The 19050-nt window shown below is 45.5% G+C and overlaps 1 protein-coding gene across 1 annotated transcript in view; it reads right to left on the reverse strand.

Moving 5' to 3' along the window:
• Nucleotides 1–19050, reverse strand: part of ccdc77 (coiled-coil domain containing 77) — a 134494-nt gene that overhangs the window by 50555 nt on the left and 64889 nt on the right. Inside the window, exon 6 of the mRNA XM_038780848.1 lies at nt 1436–1527. Coding sequence (XP_038636776.1) covers nt 1436–1527 — 92 coding nt within the window. The remainder of the gene's footprint in view (nt 1–1435; nt 1528–19050) is intronic.

Raw genomic sequence — 19050 nt, forward strand, 5'->3', positions numbered from 1 at the left:
CAGACAGATAGATCCTCCTCAAACTGCCTTTCAGCAGCCATTATACGATCCTTGATTAACAATGCTGCTCCTCCACCTCCTTTACCACCTTCCCTAATCTTACGGAAATATCTAAACCCCAGAACCTCCAACAACCATTCCTGCCCCTGTTCTACCCACGTCTCCGTAATGGCCACAACACCGTAGTCCCAGGTACCAATCCATGCTTCAAGCTCACCAACCTTATTCCTGATGCTCCTCGCATTGAAGTAGACACACTTCAAACCACCTTCAAGCCTGCAGGTCCACTCTTCTGATCTTGGTATCTTCCTTAGTACTGCACTACCCTCAACTTCCTGAACGTCAGCAACACTGTCTCCTGGACGACAAATCAGTTTCCCAGCCCCCTGCCAAATTAGTTTAAACCCTCCCGAAGAACTGGAGCAAATTTCCCTCCCAGGATATTGATGCCCCTCTGGCTCAGGTGTAACCCGTCCTGTTTGTACAGGTCCCACCTTCCCCAGAATGTGCTCCAATTATCCACGTAACTGAGACCCTCCCTCCTACACCATCCCTGTAGCCACGTGTTAATCTGCACTCTCTCCCTGTTCCTCACCTCACTAGCATGTGGCACTGGCAGCAAACCAGAGATGGCAACACGGTTTGTCCTGGCTCTCCGCTTCCACCCTAGCTCTGTGAATTCCTGTTTTACAGCCCCGTCCCTTTTCCTACCTATTTCGTTCGCACCGATGTGTACCATGACTTGTGGATACTTCCCTCCCTCTAGGTCACAAAAAACAAAGAACAATACAGCACAGGGACAGGGCCTTTGGCCCTCCAAGCCTGTACCGGTCATGATACCACCCTTGGCCAAAACCCTCAGCGCTTCCCAGTGCCGTATTCCTCTGTACCCATCCTATCCACGTATTTATCAAGATGCTTTTTGAATGGCATTGATGCATCTGCTTCCACAACCTCCCCTGGCAGCGCGTTCCAGGTACTCAGCACCCTTTGCATAAAAAACCTGCTTTGCACATCTCCTCTAAACCTTGCCCCACGGACCTTAAATCTATGCCCCCCCTACTGACTGAACCTTCCACCCTGGATGCCCATTCACTCTATCCGTTACCTTCATCATCTCGCAGACCTCTGTTAGGTCATCCGTCAACCTTCGTCGTTGTAATGAAAACGGTCGAAGTATATTCGGCCTCTCTGCATAGCTAACACCCTCTAGACCAGGCAATATCCTGGTAAAACTCCTCTGCACCTTCTCCAAAGCCTTCACATCCTTCTGGTAGTGTGGCGACCCAAAATGTGCGCACAATTTTCCAAGTGCGGCCTTACCGAGGTTCTATACAACCTATGCATGATTTGCCAGTTTTATAAAAACTACAAGAGCTTCCGACAGACATACAGTAGCAGAGTGTCGATCACAGTGTGGAAACTCAAAACTTACCTGGAGCAGCAAAGTTTGATTATCTTTCTGGTAGTTTTCTGGGAAAGTAGGACTAACACCTCTGATCACTTTTGAAGCTGTTTTTTGATGACCTTTTGAAGACAAAAGCAAAACAAAATACAAAAAGCATAGCAATAAAATATAATTGTTGATATGGTATATGAAGCTTCTGAGAAAAGTACAGTCTGCTTCATTAATAAGGATTGAATGAGGATTATTTCCACAATGTCAGGCATATTTAATTTTCGAAAATTGTTTCATCGAGTCCACACATCAATCAATGAAAACTCGGAAAGGTGGATAAATAACTTCAACTGACACGACGAGCTATTTGACCGAAAAATGCAGTTGTTTACAAATTACCCAGACTACAGGCTATTCTCTCAATGCCAAATTCCACTGTATATTCCAGCTTTTCTTCCCCCTCCCCTCACTGCAACTCTGTGCAGGCCTTTTTTATTGTGCCTGCCTCATGAGCCCTTGGGTCTCCACACACTTTACCCCACTGCCACAAACCCAACCCTGCTCACTCGCTTCAACCAATGCCCAACTCAACCCTGTTCAAATGAATCCACCCAGCCACCCTCCAGCTCTGCCAAAGAAACTTCTGGATTAATTTCCTAAAGCCCATCGGCCAGAACTCTGCCTGAATCTGGCAGAGCGTGGTATAAACAGCCACATGGGAATATGATGCAGTGACAATAATGGAAACATGACAAAAATAGTGAGAACTGGCTTGCGCTTGTCAAAGAGACACAGCCGGAGTGAGGCACATCCAGAGTGGGAATTGCAACTTTGGTGCAGTGAGGTAATCAGGAAAAGGTAAGTGGTAAATCTAATTCTGCTGTTTTTCAGTTAAAAGTGCAGTGTGTAGCTTAGTGACTGATTGGCTGAAGCGGCCCCCACCCTAATTGCTGAGAGGCAGTTATCTGTCAGTCGCCTGAGGCCTGTTTAGGGGCACAAAGGTGCACATTGTATTCTTCTCTTTGCAGTTTAGGTAGTTTTGAGTCATCGCTTAGCTGAGGTCTGCATAAAAGACAGACAGAAAGCGCACTCAGTAAGCTTGCGCTTGTCAAGGAGACACAGCCGGAGTGAGGCACAGCCGGAGTGAGGCACATCCAGGGTGGAAATTGCAACTTGGTAATTTGGTGCAGTGAGGTAATTCGGTGCAGAGTGAGAGAAGGTGCTTTTTCGGAGGTGCTTTTTAACCCTGGTAAGTAATTTTACTTTTCATTGTCTAATTTATTTATTTTTATTTTGAAATTGTAGTTGTATAAGTTTACCTAAGGTTTAAGACATGGCAGGAGATCCCAGACCCGTGTCATGGTCCTCGTGTGCGATGTGGGAGCTCAGGAACACGTCCACTGTCCCTGGCTCTTTCACGTGCAAGAAGTGTGTTCAGTTGCAACTCCTGTTAGACCGCTTGACAGCTCTGGAGCTGTGGATGGACTCACTTTGGAGCATCCGCGATGCTGAGGAGGTCGTGGATAGCACGTTCAGTGAGTTGGTCACACCGCAGGTGAAAGTTACTGAGGGAGATAACAAATGGGTGACCAAAAGACAGAGCAAGAGTAGGATGGCAGTGCAGGTGTCCCTGCGGTCATCTCCCTGCAAAACAGATATACCGCTTTGGATACTGTTGGGGGAGACGGCTCACAAGGGGAAGGCAGCAGCAAGGTTCATGGCACCGTGGCTGGCTCTGCTGCGCAGCAGGGCAGGAAGAAAAATAGTAGGGCTATAGTGATAGGGGGACTCGATCGTAAGGGGAATAGACAGGCGGTTCTGTGGATGCAATCGAGACTCCAGGATGGTATGTTGCCTCCCTGGTGCAAGGGTCAAGGATGTCTCGGAGCTGCTGCAGGACATTCTGGGGGGTGGAGGGGGTGAACAGCCAGCTGTCGTGGTGCACATAGGCACCAACGCTGTAGGTAAAAAACGGGATGAGGTCCTACAAGCTGAATTTAGGGAGTTAGGAGTTAAACTAAAAAGTAGGACCTCAAAGGTAGTAATCTCAGGACTGCTACCAGTGCCACGAGCTAGTCAGAGTAGGAATGTCAGGATAGATAGGATGAATGCGAGGCTCGAGAGATGGTGCAAGAGGCACTGGGACCAGTTCTGGGGGAGGTGGGACCAGTACAAACCGGATGGTCTGCACCTGGGCAGGACTGGAACCGATGTCCAAGAGCTCTAGTGTTTGCGAGAGCTGTTGGGCAGGGTTTAAACTAATGTGGCAGGGGGATGGGAACCGATGCAGGAAGTTGGAAGGTAGCAAAACAGGGACAGAAGCAAAAGGAAGTAAGGGGGAAAGTGCAAGGCAGAGAAGACATAGTCAAAAATCAAAAAGGGTGACAGTACAAGGTACAGTGACTGAGGGGAGCTCAGTGAATAGGCCCAGTAATACTAAAAGGAATAAAACTGGAGATGTTAAGATTCAAAACGGAGGTAAAAAAACCAACATAAGTGTACTTTACCTGAATGCTCGCAGTATTCGGAATAAAGTAAATGAGTTGATGGCACAAATCATCGTGAATGACTATGATTTAGTGGCCATTACTGAAACATGGTTAAAGGATGGTCACGACTGGGAGTTAAATATCCAAGGGTATCAAACTATTCGGAAGGACAGAGTGGATGGTAAGGGAGGTGGTGTTGCTCTGTTATTTAAGGACGACATCCGGGCAATAGTAAGGGATGACATCGGTGCTATGGAGGACAAGGTTGAATCCATTTGGGTGGAAATCAGAAATAGTAAGGCGAAAAAGTCACTGATAGGAGTAGTCTATCGGCCTCCAAATAGTAACGTTATGGTGGGGCAGGCAATAAACAAAGAAATAACTAATGCATGTAGAAATGGTACATGTAGAAATGGGGGATTTTAATCTACATGTCGATTGGTTTAACCAGATCGGTCAAGGCAACCTTGAGGAGGAGTTTATAGAATGTATCCGCGATAGTTTCCTAGAACAGTATGTAATGGAACCTACGAGGGAACAAGCGGTCCTAGATCTTGTCCTGTGTAATGAGACAGGATTAATTCATGATCTCATAGTTCGGGATCCTCTCGGAAGGAGCGATCACAATATGGTGGAATTTAAAATACAGATGGAACAAAGAACAAAGAAAATTACAGCACAGGAACAGGCCCTTCGGCCCTCCCAGCCTGCGCCGATCCAGGTCCTTTATCTAAACCTGTCTCCTATTTTCCAAGGTCTACTTCCCTCTGTTGCCGCCCGTTCATATACCTGTCTAGATGCTTCTCAAGTGATGCTATCGTGCCCGCCTCTATCACCTCCGCTTGTAAAGCGTTCCAGGCACCCACCACCCGCTGCGTAAAAAACTTTCCACGCACATCTCCCTTAAACTTTCCCCCTCTCACCTTGAAATCGTGACCCCTTGTAACTGACACCCCCACTCTTGGGAAAAGCTTGTTGCTATCCACCCTGTCCATACCTCTCATAATTTTGTAGACATCAATCAGGTCCCCCCTCAACCTCCGTCTTTCCAACGAAAACAATCCTAATCTATTCAACCTTTCTTCATAGCTAACACCTTCCATACCAGGCAACATCCTGGTGAACCTCCTCTGCACTCTCGCCAAGGCATCCACATCCTTCTGGTAATGTGGCGACCAGAACTGCACGCAGTATTCCAAATGTGGCCGAGCCAAAGTCCTATACAACTGCAACATGACCTGCCAACACTTGTACTCAATACCCCGTCCGATGAAGGCCAGCATGCTGTATGCCTTCTTGACCACTCTATCAACCTGCGTTGCCACCTTCAGGGTACAATGGACCTGAACTCCCAGATCTCTCTGCACGTCAATTTTCCCCAAGACCCTTCAATTGACCATATAGTCCGCTCTTGAATTTGATCTTCCAAAATGCATCACCTCGCATTTGCTTGGATTGAACTCCATCTGCCATTTCTCTGCCCAACTCTCCAATCTATCTATATTTTGCTGTATTCTCTGACAGTCCTCCTCGCTACCTGCAACTCCACCAATCTTAGTATCATCTGCAAACTTGCTAATCAGACCACCTATACCGTCCTCCAGGTCATTTATGTAGATCACAAACATCAGTGGTCCGAGCACGGATCCCTGTGGAACACCACTAGTCACCCTTCTCCATTTTGAGACACTCCCTTCCACCACTACTCTCTGTCTCCTGTTGCCCAGCTAGTTATTTATCCATCTAGCTGAACCCCATACGACTTCACCTTTTCCATCAACCTGCCATGGAGGGTGAGAAAGTAAAATCAAATTCTAGTGTTTTGTGTTTAAACAAAGGAGATTACAAGGGGATGAGAGAAGAACTAGCTAAGGTAGACTGGGAGCAAAGACTTTATGGTGGAACAGTTGAGGAACAGTGGAGAACCTTCCAAGCGATTTTTCACAGTGCTCAGCAAAGGTTTATACCAACAAAAAGGAAGGACGGTAGAAAGAGGGAAAATCGACCGTGGATATCTAAGCAAATAAAGGAGAGTATAAAATTGAAGGAAAAAGCATACAAAGTGGCAAAGATTGGTGGGAGACTAGAGGACTGGGAAATCTTTAGGGGGCAACAGAAAGCTACTAAAAAAGCTATAAAGAAGACTAAGGTAGAGTATGAGAGTAAACTTGCTCAGAATATAAAAACAGACAGTAAAAGTTTTTACAAATATATAAAACAAAAAAGAGTGGCTCAGGTAAATATTGGTCCTTTAGACTATGAGAAGGGAGTTTTAATAATGGGAGATGAGGAAATGGCCGAGGAACTGAACAGGTTTTTTGGGTCGGTCTTCACAGTGGAAGACACAAATAACATGCCAGTGACTGATAGAAATGAGGCTATGACAGGTGAGGACCTTGAGAGGATTATCACTAAGGAGGTAGCGATGGGCAAGCTAATGGGGCTAAAGGTAGACAAGTCTCCTGGCCTTGATGGAATGCATCCCAGAGTGCTAAAAGAGATGGCTCGGGAAATTGCAGATGCACTAGTGATGATTTACCAAAATTAACTAGACTCTGGGGTGGTCCCGGAGGATTGGAAATTAGCAAAGGCCAGTGAGCTTAACTTCGGTAGTAGGGAAGATGCTGGAATCTATCATCAAGGAAGAAATAGCGAGGCATCTGGATAGAAATTGTCCCATTGAACAGACGCAACATGGGTTCATAAAGGGCAGGTCGTGCCTAACTAATTTAGTGGAATTTCTTGAGGACATTACCAATGCAGTAGATAACGGGGAGCCGATGGATGTGGTATATATGGATTTCCAGAAAGCCTTTGACAAGGTGCCACACAAAAGGTTGCTGCATAAGATAAAGATGCATGGCATCAAGGGTAAAGTAGTAGCATGGATAGAGGATTGGTTAATTAATAGAAAGTAAAGAGTGGGGATTAATGGGTGTTTCTCTGGTTGGCAATCAGTAGCTTGTGGTGTCCCTCAGGGATCCGTGTTGGGCCCACAATTGTTCACAATTTACATAGATGATTTGGAGTTGGGGACCAAGGGCAATGTGTTCAAGTTTGCAGATGACACTAAGGTGAGTGGTAAAGCGAAAAGTGCAGAGGATACTGGAAGTCTGCAGAGGGATTTGGATAGGTTAAGTGAATGGGCTAGGGTCTGGCAGATGGAATACAATGTTGACAAATGTGAGGTTATCCATTTTGGTAGGAATAACAGCAAACGGGATTATTAATTAAACGATAAAATATTAAAGCATGCCAATGTGCAGAGAGACCTGGGTGTGCTAGTGCATGAGTCACAGAAAGTTGGTTTATAGGTGCAACAGGTGATTAAGAAGGCAAATGGAATGTTGTCCTTCATTGCTAGAGGGATGGAGTTTAAGACTAGGGAGGTTATGTTGCAATTGTATATGGTGTTAGTGAGGCCACACCTGGAGTATTGTGTTCAGTTTTGGTCTCCTTACTTGAGAAAGGACGTACTGGCACTGGAGGGTGTGCAGAGGAGATTCACTAGGTTAATCTCAGAGCTGAAGGGGTTGGATTATGAGGAGAGGTTGAGTAGACTGGGACTGTACTCGTTGGAATTTAGAAGGATGAGGGGGATCTTATAGAAACATTTAAAATTATGAAGGGAATAGATAGGATAGATGCGGGCAGGTTGTTTCCACTGGCGGGTGAAAGCAGAACTAGGGGACATAGCCTCAAAATAAGGGGAAGTAGATTTAGGACTGAGTGTAGGAGGAACTTCTTCACCCAAAGGATTGTGAATCTATGGAATTCCTTGCCCAGTGAAGCAGTTGAGGCTCCTTCATTACATGTTTTTAAGGTAAAGATAGATAGTCTTTTGAAGAATAAACGGATTAAGGGTTATGGTGTCCGGGGCGGAAAGTGGAGCTGAGTCCACAAAAGATCAGCCATGATCTCATTGAATGGCAGAGCAGGCTCGAGGGGCCAGATGGCCTACTCCTGCTCCTAGTTCTTACATAACTATGCAAAGATATAAAGTGTTCAGAAATGATAGAGAATGAAAGAAGAGAGGTGGGGAGGCACTACCGATTAGGGTAGGCAGTGTAGTGTTCGAAAGAGGGGGTGTCCTTGAGGGAGCAAGGACAGGATCCATTTGTTTAGAATTGAGGAAAAAAAGTGTCTGATCACACGATTCCTTCGGGCTCCAAATACAAAGATGCCTTGTGATTGATTTCAATTTGTGAATTTTGAAGGTGTATTAAGGCTTTCGTGCCCTGTGATAGTTTCTATATTTGGCACGTTACTGTTAAAATATGTATCTAGGCCTTTGTGCCTTGTGGTTCTATATTTGCTCTGGAACTGTCGTATTGCATCGGGGCCTTGTGCCCCGCGACTGTTTATATGATTGCAAGTTTGTAATTTTGTAATATATTTAGGCCTTTGTGCCCTGTGGCTTTTTGGATTTGCCCGTTTTCGAAGGGGTGACGGACAGAGGACGCTGAGCACGAACACAAGCAGTTGCTTAGTCGAGTTTTTCTTTGGACCTGCTCTCGTGCTCTGTTCCTCTGTGCTTTATTTGAATGTTGATCAAATTTTGTTACTGTATTGTCATTGTTTCCTTTTGTTATATCATAGCAACGTTGTGCAATGCCTCTGTGCCCTGTGATTGACTTTAATTTGTGACTTGTAAAGGGGTAATGAGGCCTTGGTGCCCTATGATTGTTTCTATATTTGGCACATTACTGTTGAAACATGTATCAAGACCTTGTGATTACTTGGCTCTGAAATTTGTATTGTATCGAGGCCTTGTGCCCCGTGACTGTTTGTGTTGTGTTACGAGATCGTGTTTGTTACTTTGAAATGTGTTCAGGCCTTTTGTGCCGTGTAATTGTCTTTTGTAATTTGTTCAGTTGTGATCACATTAAAATATCTCCAAATACAAAGAGTTAGAGGCGCAAATCTATAGGAAGATTACAAAAGAATGATCGAAAGATGATGCTGCGGGAATTTGAATTATCCAAATATCAGTTGGGACAATGCTAGAAAAGGGGATCGGTTTGGGGTTGGTTTAGCTCAGTTGGCTGGACAGCTAGGCAGAGCAAGGCCAACAGCAGGTTCAATTCCCGTACCAGCTGAGGCTATTCATGAAATCTCCACCTTCTCAACCTTGCCCCTCAAGGTTCATCCTCAAGTTAATCACCACGAGTCAGCTCTCCCCCTCAAAGGGGAAAACAGCTTGTGGTCATCTGGGACTATGGTGACTTTACTTACTTACTTACTGGAGGAGAGGAAGGGGGTGGAGAATTTTCTGAAATGTGTCAGTATGTTCTTAGCTCAACTAGAAAGGAGTATTGCTAAAGCTAGCGCTGGGAAATGAGGTGGGCCAGGTTTTTTTGTGGAGGAACAGTTGGTAAGAGTGATTATCATATCATAAGGTTTAGAAATGGCATTGAAGAAAAGCAAAAATTATATTGTATGTCTAAATTGGCAGTGGGCTAATTTCAAAGTGATGAAACCTTTAAGAAAGGGATGATTCAGGTCCAAGCTAGATGCTATTCGCCCTTGTTGGAATGCAAGGAAACCAAAGGCTTGGATGAGGAGATTATGATGAAACAGAATAAAGTTCATGATGCATATCAGATAAATTCTTCAAGTTAGAACCAACAATAAATTCAGTGACGCATTGAAGAGGAAAATAAGATTTGCAAGGAGAGAATGAGAATAGAATAGTGGTCAACATAAATGTAAATAAGAATGTAAAGAGCAGTATGAGGCAGATTGGGGCCTATCAGGGACAATGAAGACTTGAATACTTCATGAGTATTTTAAATTAGTGCTTATTAAGGTAGAGGATGCGGAGAAAATATTTGTAAAAGCGGAGATAGTACAATGGTGAAAACGGGAGAGGCGAACAAACTGAAAAGTCTGGCCATACCTAGGGCCGGTAAGTCATCTCACTTTGCTATTTAGCTCAGAGGGCTAAATGGCTGGCTTTGAAAGCAGACCAAGGCAAGCCAGCAGCACGGTTCGATTCCTGTAACAGCCTCCGCGAACAGGCGCCGGAATGTGGCGACTAGGGGCTTTTCACAGTAACTTCATTTGAAGCCTACTCGTGACAATAAGCGATTTTCATTTCATTTCATCTAGACTTGGATTCCAGGCTTCTGACAGAGGTCAGTAAGAAGTCTTACAACACCAGGTTAAAGTCCAACAGGTTTGTTTCAAACACGAGCTTTCGGAGCACGGCTCCTTCTTCACCTCTGACAGAGGTGGCTGTGCATACAGAAGGGCTTACATAGAATTTATATAGATTGTAAATTCTATGTAGGGCTTACCATATTCTTCCAAATCTCTTTACCTACAGGGAAGGTGTCAGAGGATTCTATGCTTGACAACTTATTGATTTGTTGAGCATGTGTCCAGTTGGGTAGATAAAAGAGAACCAATAGATTTGATATACTGGATTTCCAGAAGGCATTCGATAAGGTTCCATACCAAGGATAAAAGACAAGATAGGGCTTCCGGATTCGAAGTAATACATCAGCATGGATAGAGGAATGTTTAAGAAAGGAAGCAAAGACATTATGAGGCATTGAGTTGGTTGGCTGTGACCGGTGGAGTGTTACGAGAGAGGATCATTGTTGGGCCTTAGATATTTGCAATTTATATCATGACTTCTATGAAGAGACAGAGTAATGACGATACAAACTGAGGTAGAAATGTTAGCTGTGAGGATGACACAGGGGTTGCAAATAGATTAAGTGAGCGGGCAACAAGAGTTCTTCGAAGATGTAACAAGCCAAATGGATAATGGGGATCCTATTGGTGTGGTTAAATAAAATCTGCCTCACTTTCGGTGAAGTGAACAGCATCTTTAAGCAACCTTAAAAGTTCATAAAAACACTGGCATGAACCGAAAGCTGAAAAAGAGTGGTTATGAAATGACCAAATTGCACATAATGGAGTGCGTGGTTGCTTATTTGCTAGCTCCCACTTGTGGTGGACCTTTGGGACCTTTTCTTCCCAATTTATAGTGGATTTGACCGACTAAACAGGAGACTGGTGAAGTAAAGGAGAAGGACCAGTGTATGGATTCATGGACTAGAAGTCGTCTGAAAAGGTGGAGTCTGCAGCACAGGAGAATATGGCGGAGGTCAGGGATTGGATTGCCGGCCCAGTGGTCAATGGAGCAGCTGGTGAACTTTTTCCAGGAGAGATTTTGTAGCCATCTGGGATGGCCACGTCCCGATTACAAAATGGACACTTTGCAAAGAATGCAGGGAAAATGGACAATACTGAGAAAGCAAGCAGGTGCAAGGTTTGTCTGTTGATTGGAGCCGTAGCTCCCAGACAAGACCGATACTGCAAAGCCATTACCACACTAATGAGTCATCTCCGGGGACAAAAAAGGGTAACATTTAAGTAAACAATACCAAGGCAGACACCCCGGCACCAGAGGAGACGAGAACAAAGCAGGCCAACGGCCATCTCGGACACGCCCAGCAATCAGGGCACCCACCCCTTTATTGGAGGAAATTGATAGGAACGATCAAGAAACAGCCCAATTAATTGGGGCCAAGTTCAAGGCCCGCCCAAAAGCGCGAGAGTCCCCTTCAGGTGTAAGAAGAAACCCCCGAGAGAGAATCGCTCTCTTGGCCTTGGCTCTCAGCTAGGAGAGACCTGCCTAGCAGCTGCACCAGAACAACTAAGTCCAAAGTCAACGCACGCTACGAGACAGACGCTCTTATCTGCTATTCCGTAGCAGCTCAACCCCAGCAGCCTCGGAACCGGACAACGGCCATTGTTCCTCTGACTGAGTGGGCGCCCGAAGTTAAGTATAGGCTTTAGTAGTAGTGATAGTTTAGTTGGTAGAGTTTGTGCATGAGTATATTTGACTGTGTGTAAATAAATGAGCATTGATTTCGAACTTACTAACTGGTCTATCGAGTCTTTGATCATGATTCGGTTTTAAACCTTGTGGCGGTATCGAAAGATTCGCCTCTTGAGCAAACTTAATTAGAATTAAGGAGGGCGACCATATTAACCGCCATAAACAGAGCCAATTAAAGAGAGAACACAATTAGCAACATTTACTAGTAACGGGTAAGAATGTGGTCGTCGTGGGGTTGCAGTTATGCGTCTCCTGCCTCGAAGCAGAAGAGCTAACTTTACCGGGGTGATGGAGAAGAACGGTGATGACTGCGAACCTTAATGATTCCATATTTTCTATCTTTCGATGTCTCTAAGGTATGTCAGATTAATGGGGCTGAAGGTAGGGGTTTTCTGTCTGCAGAAACAAATCCTCTCGTTTCCCACAGGGGTAGGAAATCTGTTAAACTATTACAGACATACAAGCTGTCCGAATAGATGTCTGTTGGGGTCGGGAACGAGTCGGGGTGGTCTACAATATAAGCGAATGCTGCCAGTTCTGCTCCCTGCGAGCCTAAGTGTCCTGGCAACTCTAGTGAAATCTCATCTAGGGCACGTCCCTGCACGTCCTCTACATAAATACCGTAACCGGCGATTCTCTTTCCATTTAAAACTGTGGAGGAATCATCCACATAAATTTTCAGGGGTGCACACGTGCCTGTGGACTGGGGTCTCTGGGGTGTGCTACCTGCTTTCCTGGGAGGTGTCTTAGGTTTAAATGTGCCTGTGTTGTGTTTTGTGGTGATGATCTCACACTCATGAGGGGTGCCTGCATCCTACAAATTATCGGCAAGGAAGGCATGGGTCTTGGTTCGTTTTACTGTAATGTCCCGTCCCTGTAAAAGAAGGGTCCAACGGGCTGCGCAGATTTGGCTGACTGCCATCTTTAAGTCGGCCGTCTAACAATAACTGTGTTGGGGTGTGCTCAGTGAGAATGGTGATGGGGTTGAGTCCTGTAATGTAGGCGAAGTACTGTACTGCCCAAAAAACTGCGAGCAGGTGCCTTTCACAGGCAGAAAATCCTTGCTCGACAGGTCTAAAACGCGCAAGGCGTATTTGGTCATGGCGTTCCTGGAGGAGCACGGCCGAAAGGGTTCGGTCGGTGCTTGCTACTTCGATAGCGAATGGGGAAAGTGGATCTGGGACCTCTGTGCCGAGTGCTCGTTTTAAAGCATCCAAGGCATCCGTATGCTGTGGAAGCCATTCCCAAGGCGCCTGCTTCTTCAGAAGTTCAGATAGAGGCTATTTAGTGGCAAAACCGTCAATATGGTTTTGGTAGTAGCCAACCAGTCCTACAATTGACCGGAGGGCTGAGACATTGTGGGGAAGGGGCAATTTGACAATAGAGTCAATTCTCTTTTGCTCGATCTCACGTTTACCATGAGTGATTACTGTACTTTTTCTTTCAAAATCTGGGCCTTCTTGGGGTTAACATAAGAACATAAGAACTAGGAGCAGGAGTAGGCCATCTGGCCCCTCGAGCCTGCTCCGCCATTCAATTAGATCATGGCTGATCTTTTGTGGACTCAGCTCCACTTTCCGTGCCGAACACCATAACCCTTAATCCCTTTATTCTTCAAAAAACTATCTATCTTTACCTTAAAAACATGTAATGAAGGAGCCTCAACTGCTTCACTGGGCAAGGAAGTCCATAGATTCACAACCCTTTGGGTGAAGAAGTTCCTCCTAAACTCAGTCCTAAATCTACTTCCCCTTATTTTGAGGCTATGCCCCCTAGTTCTGCTGTCACCCGCCAGTGGAAACAACCTGCCCGCATCTATCCTATCTATTCCCTTCATAATTTTAAATGTTTCTATAAGATTCCCCCCTCATCCTTCTAAATTCCAACGAGTACAGTCCCAGTCTACTCAACCTCTCCTCATAATCCAACCCCTTCAGCTCTGGGATTAACCTAGTGAATCTCCTCTGCACACCCTCCAGCGCCAGTACGTCCTTTCTCAAGTAAGGAGACCAAAACTGAACACAATACTCCAGGTGTGGCCGCACTAACACCTTATACAATTGCAACATAACCTCCCTAGTCTTAAACTCCATCTCTCTAGCAATGAAGGACAAAATTCCATTTGCCTTCTTAATCACCTGTTGCACTTGTAAACCAACCTTCTGTGACTCATGCACTAGCACACCCAAGTCTCTCTGAACAGCGGCATGCTTTAATATTTTATCGTTTAAATAATAATCCCGTTTGCTGTTATTCCTACCAAAATGGATAACCTCACATTTGTCAACATTATATTCCATCTGGCAGACCCGAGCCCATTCACTTAACCTATCCAAATCCCTCTGCAGACTTCCAGTATCCTCTGCACTTTTCGCTTTACCACTCATCTTAGTGTCATCTGCAAACTTGGACACATTGCCCTTGGTCCCCAACTCCAAATCATCAATGTAAATTGTGAACAAATGTGGGCCCAACACGGATCCCTGAGGGACACCACTAGCTACTGATTGCCAACCAGAGAAACACCCATTTATCCCAACTCTTTGCTGTCTATTAATTAACCAATCCTCTATCCATGCTACTACTTTACCCTTAATGCCATGCATCTTTATCTTATGCAGCAACCTTTTGTGTGGCACCTTGTCAAAGGCTTTCTGGAAATCCAGATATACCACATCCATCGGCTCCCCGTTATCTACTGCACTGGTAATGTCCTCAAAAAATTCCACTAAATTAGTTAGGCATGACCTGCCTTTAACGAACCCATGCTGCGTCTGCCCAATGGGACAATTTCTATCCAGATGCCTCGCAATTTCTTCCTTGATGATAGATTCCAGCATCTTCCCTATTACCGAAGTTAAACTCACTGGCCTATAATTTCCTGCTTTCTGCCTACCTCCTTTTTTAAACAGTGGCGTCACGTTTGCTAATTTCCAATCCACCGGGACCACCCCAGAGTCTAGTGAATTTCGGTAAATTATCACTAGTGCATCTGGAATTTCCCTAGCCATCTCTTTTAGCACTCTGGGATACATTCCATCAGGGCCAGGAGACTTGTCTACCTTTAGCCCCATTAGCTTGCCCATCACTCCCGCCTTAGTGATAAAAATCCTCTCAAGGTCCTCACCTGTCATAGCCTCATTTCTATCAGTCGCTGGCATGTTATTTGTGTCTTCCACTGTGAAGACTGACCCAAAAAACCTGTTCAGTTCCTCAGCCATTTCCTCATTTCCCATTATTAAAACTCCCTTCTCATCCTCTAATGGACCAATATTTACCTTAGCCACTCTTTTTTGTCTTATATATTTGTAAAAACTTTTACTGTCTGTTTTTATATTCTGAGCAAGTTTACTCTCATACTCTATCTTACTCTTCTTTATAGCTTTTTTAGTAGCTTTCTGTTGCCCCCTAAAGATTTCCCAGTCCTCTAATCTCCCAGCAATCTTTGCCACTTTATATGCTTTTTCCTTCAATTTGATACTCTCCCTTATTTCCTTAGATATCCACGGTCGATTTTCCCTCTTTCTTCCGTCCTTCCTTTTTGTTGGTATAAACCTTTGCTGAGCACTGTGAAAATCGCTTGGAAGGTTCTCCACTGTTCCTCAACTGTTCCACCATAAAGTCTTAGCTCCCAGTCTACCTTAGCTAGTTCTTCTCTCATCCCATTGTAATCTCCTTTGTTTAAACACAAAACACTAGTATTTGATTTTACTTTCTCACCCTCCATCTGTATTTTAAATTCCACCATATTGTGATCGCTCCTTCCGAGAGGATCCCTAACTATGAGATCATGAATCAATCCTGTCTCATTACACAGGACAAGATCTAGGACCGCTTGTTCCCTCGTAGGTTCCATTACATACTGTTCTAGGAAACTATCGCGGATACATTCGATAAACTCCTCCTCACGGTTGCCTTGACCGACCTGGTTAAACCAATCGACATGCAGATTAAAATCCCCCATGATAACTGCTGTACCATTTCTACATGCATCAGTTATTTCTTTGTTTATTGCCTGCCCCACCATCGCGTTACTATTTGGTGGCCGATAGACTACTCCTATCAGTGACTTTTTCACCTTACTATTCCTGATTTCCACCCAAATGGATTCAACCTTATCCTCCATAGCACCGATGTCATCCCTTACTATTGCCCGGATGTCATCCTTAAATAACAGAGCAACACCACCTCCCTTACCATCCACTCTGTCCTTCCGAATAGTTTGATACCCTCGGATATTTAACTCCCAGTCGTGACCATCCTTTAACCATGTTTCAGTAATGGCCACTAAATCATAGTCATTTACGATGATTTGTGCCACCAACTCATTTACTTTATTCCGAATACTACGAGCATTCAGGTAAAGTACACTTATGTTGGTTTTTTTACCTCTGTTTTGAATCTTAACATCTCCAGTTTTATTCCTTTTGTTATTACTGGGCCTATTCACTGTGCTCCCCTCAGTCACTGTACCTTGTACTGTCGCCCTTATGGATTTCTGACTATGTCTTCTCTGCCTTGCACTTTTCCCCTTACTTCCTTTTGTTTCTGTCCCTGTTTTACTACCTTCTAACTTCCAGCATTGGTTCCCATCCCCCTGCCACATTAGTTTAAACCTAATTGACTTTACATCCAATTTCTTTTAGCAGTCCTAGGAGTTCGGCGAGAAGCGAAATGTGCTCTCCCTTTGTGTCTGTTTGTAGTAGCAAGTCATCTACATACTGGGCCAGACAATCGGGGCAGAAAACTTTTGCTAATCCATTTGCCAGCTGTCGGTGAAAAATGGAGGGGGAGTTGTGGAAACCTTGTGGAAGGCACGTCCACGTATACTGCTGTCCTTTAAAGGTGAATGCAAATTTGTATTGGCACGCTTTAGCCAATGGAATGGACCAAAAGCCATTGCTAATGTCCAAAACTGAAAAAAATTTGACTGGAGTCCCTGTTTGAGAATGGTCTCAGGACTCGTGGCTACAGTGGGGGCTGCGGCTGGGGTTACTGTGTTCAGTTCCCGTAATCAATGGTCAGTCGCCGTGATCCATCCGGTTTCCTGATGGGCCAAATGGGTGTGTTGTTTGTGGAGGCTACTGAGCTGAGTACGCCTTGGTCAAGTAAACTCTCTATTATTTTTGAGATTTTACCCTCTGCTTCTTGGGGAAATCCGTACTGCTTCTGGGGTCTGAATGGCAATATGCACAGAGCCAGCCATTTTGCCACAGTCGTGCTTGTGCTGTGCAAATGCTGCTTTGTGTTCCTGCAGGACTGCCCTAACCTGTTTATGTGGACTCATGGCTCGAGGGTCGAACCAAAAGTCTCCTACTGAGCTAATCCTATTTTCATACTCTCCAACTGTGAGCGTGGCGGGGGCTCGTGCTGCCTTTGCCATTTTCCAAACACACGTGTTTACCGGATGAAAAGAAAGGTTGTGGGAGCTCATAAAATCGATCCCTAGGATATGTTCAGCTTCTGGGGCAGATCAACCAAAACTACGGGGTGTAAAGTTGTAATGTTACCTATTTGTATCGCTACAGGGGCTGTGATGTGTCCCTGCTGTAAGTGCACTGCAAAGCCGCTGAGTGTGATGTCTGTTGTGGGCCACGTGTCTCGTTGGAACATCGTGGAGGAATTGATTGTGGTGTGGAACCCTCCTGTGTCCCAAAGAAATTCTACGGGGTGTCCCCGGACTTTGCCTGCAACCACTGGTCTACTGGACTTGTCCCAAAGGGTGTCACAGACACAAGTTGGGGAGCCCGAACACCGTCAGTCGGTGCCGTTCATGTCTGCATTCTCTGAACGGGCGCTAATGCCATGGATCGGCTTTGCCCTATTCCTGTTGGTTTCTCTGCTGCTTTTGGGGCGCGTTGCACTATCGTGCAAAGTGTCCTAACTGTCCACAATTGGAACATTCTTGGGATTTGGGCGGGGTGGGCCGTTCCTGCCCTCATTTACCCATGCGGGGTTCTGGTGTGTCCTAACTGGATTCATAACTGACTGCTCTTCATCTGGTTTTATAAATACGGTTTTGCCTTGGACTGATTGCTCCCAAGCGCGGGACAATCTTTTCAAACCCATTTTTCATTGTGGGCCTCGTCTGAGGGGTCATAATTTGCGCAAGCTCTCTGTCCTGCCTCTGTCGCATGAGAGACCAGGATTTGAGTCCATTTGGCCATATTATCTGTGGACAAATGGGCACGGGCTAACTCTCTGAAAACTGCTGTGAAGTGTATCCACAAGCATCCAGCAAAAGCTGTGGGGTGCTCTGTTTTCTTTTGCCTACACTTGTTTAGGCCTTCTACCGGGTCTCCTCTGTTATAGCCAATCGCATCCAGGATCGCTGTGTGCATTTCTTGGAGTGTGCCTCCTCCTACATTCTGTGGGTCGGGAAGGGCTGCCACGACTGAAGGGTCGAGGCATAAAACCGTGAGCTTCACTTGCTCCTTCTCGTCCAGGCCGTACATGGTGGCCTGTTGTTTAACTCTAGCGAAAAACTAGATCGAAGCCATCCTCTGCTATTTATCTTCTCATGTACCATGCACGTATCTATGGGCAGTTTCATTCAATTCCTGCCAATCGGGGCCGTTTTCCTGATCTAACTGGGGTCCAAATGTACTTTGAAACCCAATCTGAACGGAAAGCAGAGATTGCAATTACGCAATTTGCTTCCGGCACTTTGCGTGGTCTACGGAGCTCTGCCTTTGTTCCGTTGTGGAAGCATGGCGTGCTCGTAGGGCAGCTTTTAAGTCACTGCACTGTTTCTGCAATTTCTCAACTTGTTGCTCAGTCTCCTGTCTTACTAAGACCGCACGTTGCGTGTCCTGGTAGGCCTCATCATATTGGGTTTGGAAACTACTCAAATGCGCGAGACAAGACTGGTGTGCCCTCTTGGCATCATCCACCTCTCTGTCCCTCGCTGCTAACTTCTCTCTTAAATCCTTATTCTTCTTCTCAACTTCGCTCACATCTATCTCACTATTTCTGTCTCTCTCCTCAATCTCTCTACGGAGAGTCCCAACGACCTCCTCTGTGCCTCGCAATTGTGCCAAGCAGGACACGATTGCCATTGGCTTGCGAGCTTTCCCTAAGCTCTTCTTGTGGATCTCTGACAGGTTCTCCCACCAAGTATGTCCTATACACCCGGGACCTGTTTCGTCATTGGCGCAGAATTCACTCCAAAGGGGCCATCCTTTCCCTTTGAGATATTTTCTGATCTCAACTTCCCATACGGGACACTGTCCTACTCTACTGGTCGCTGCGACCTCGAATTCCTAGGGGTTCAAAAGGCGTTCCATTGCCTTCATTGCCATCTTCTC

Source organism: Scyliorhinus canicula, chromosome 20, assembly GCF_902713615.1.
Source record: "Scyliorhinus canicula chromosome 20, sScyCan1.1, whole genome shotgun sequence".
NCBI classification, from domain to species: domain Eukaryota; kingdom Metazoa; phylum Chordata; class Chondrichthyes; order Carcharhiniformes; family Scyliorhinidae; genus Scyliorhinus; species Scyliorhinus canicula.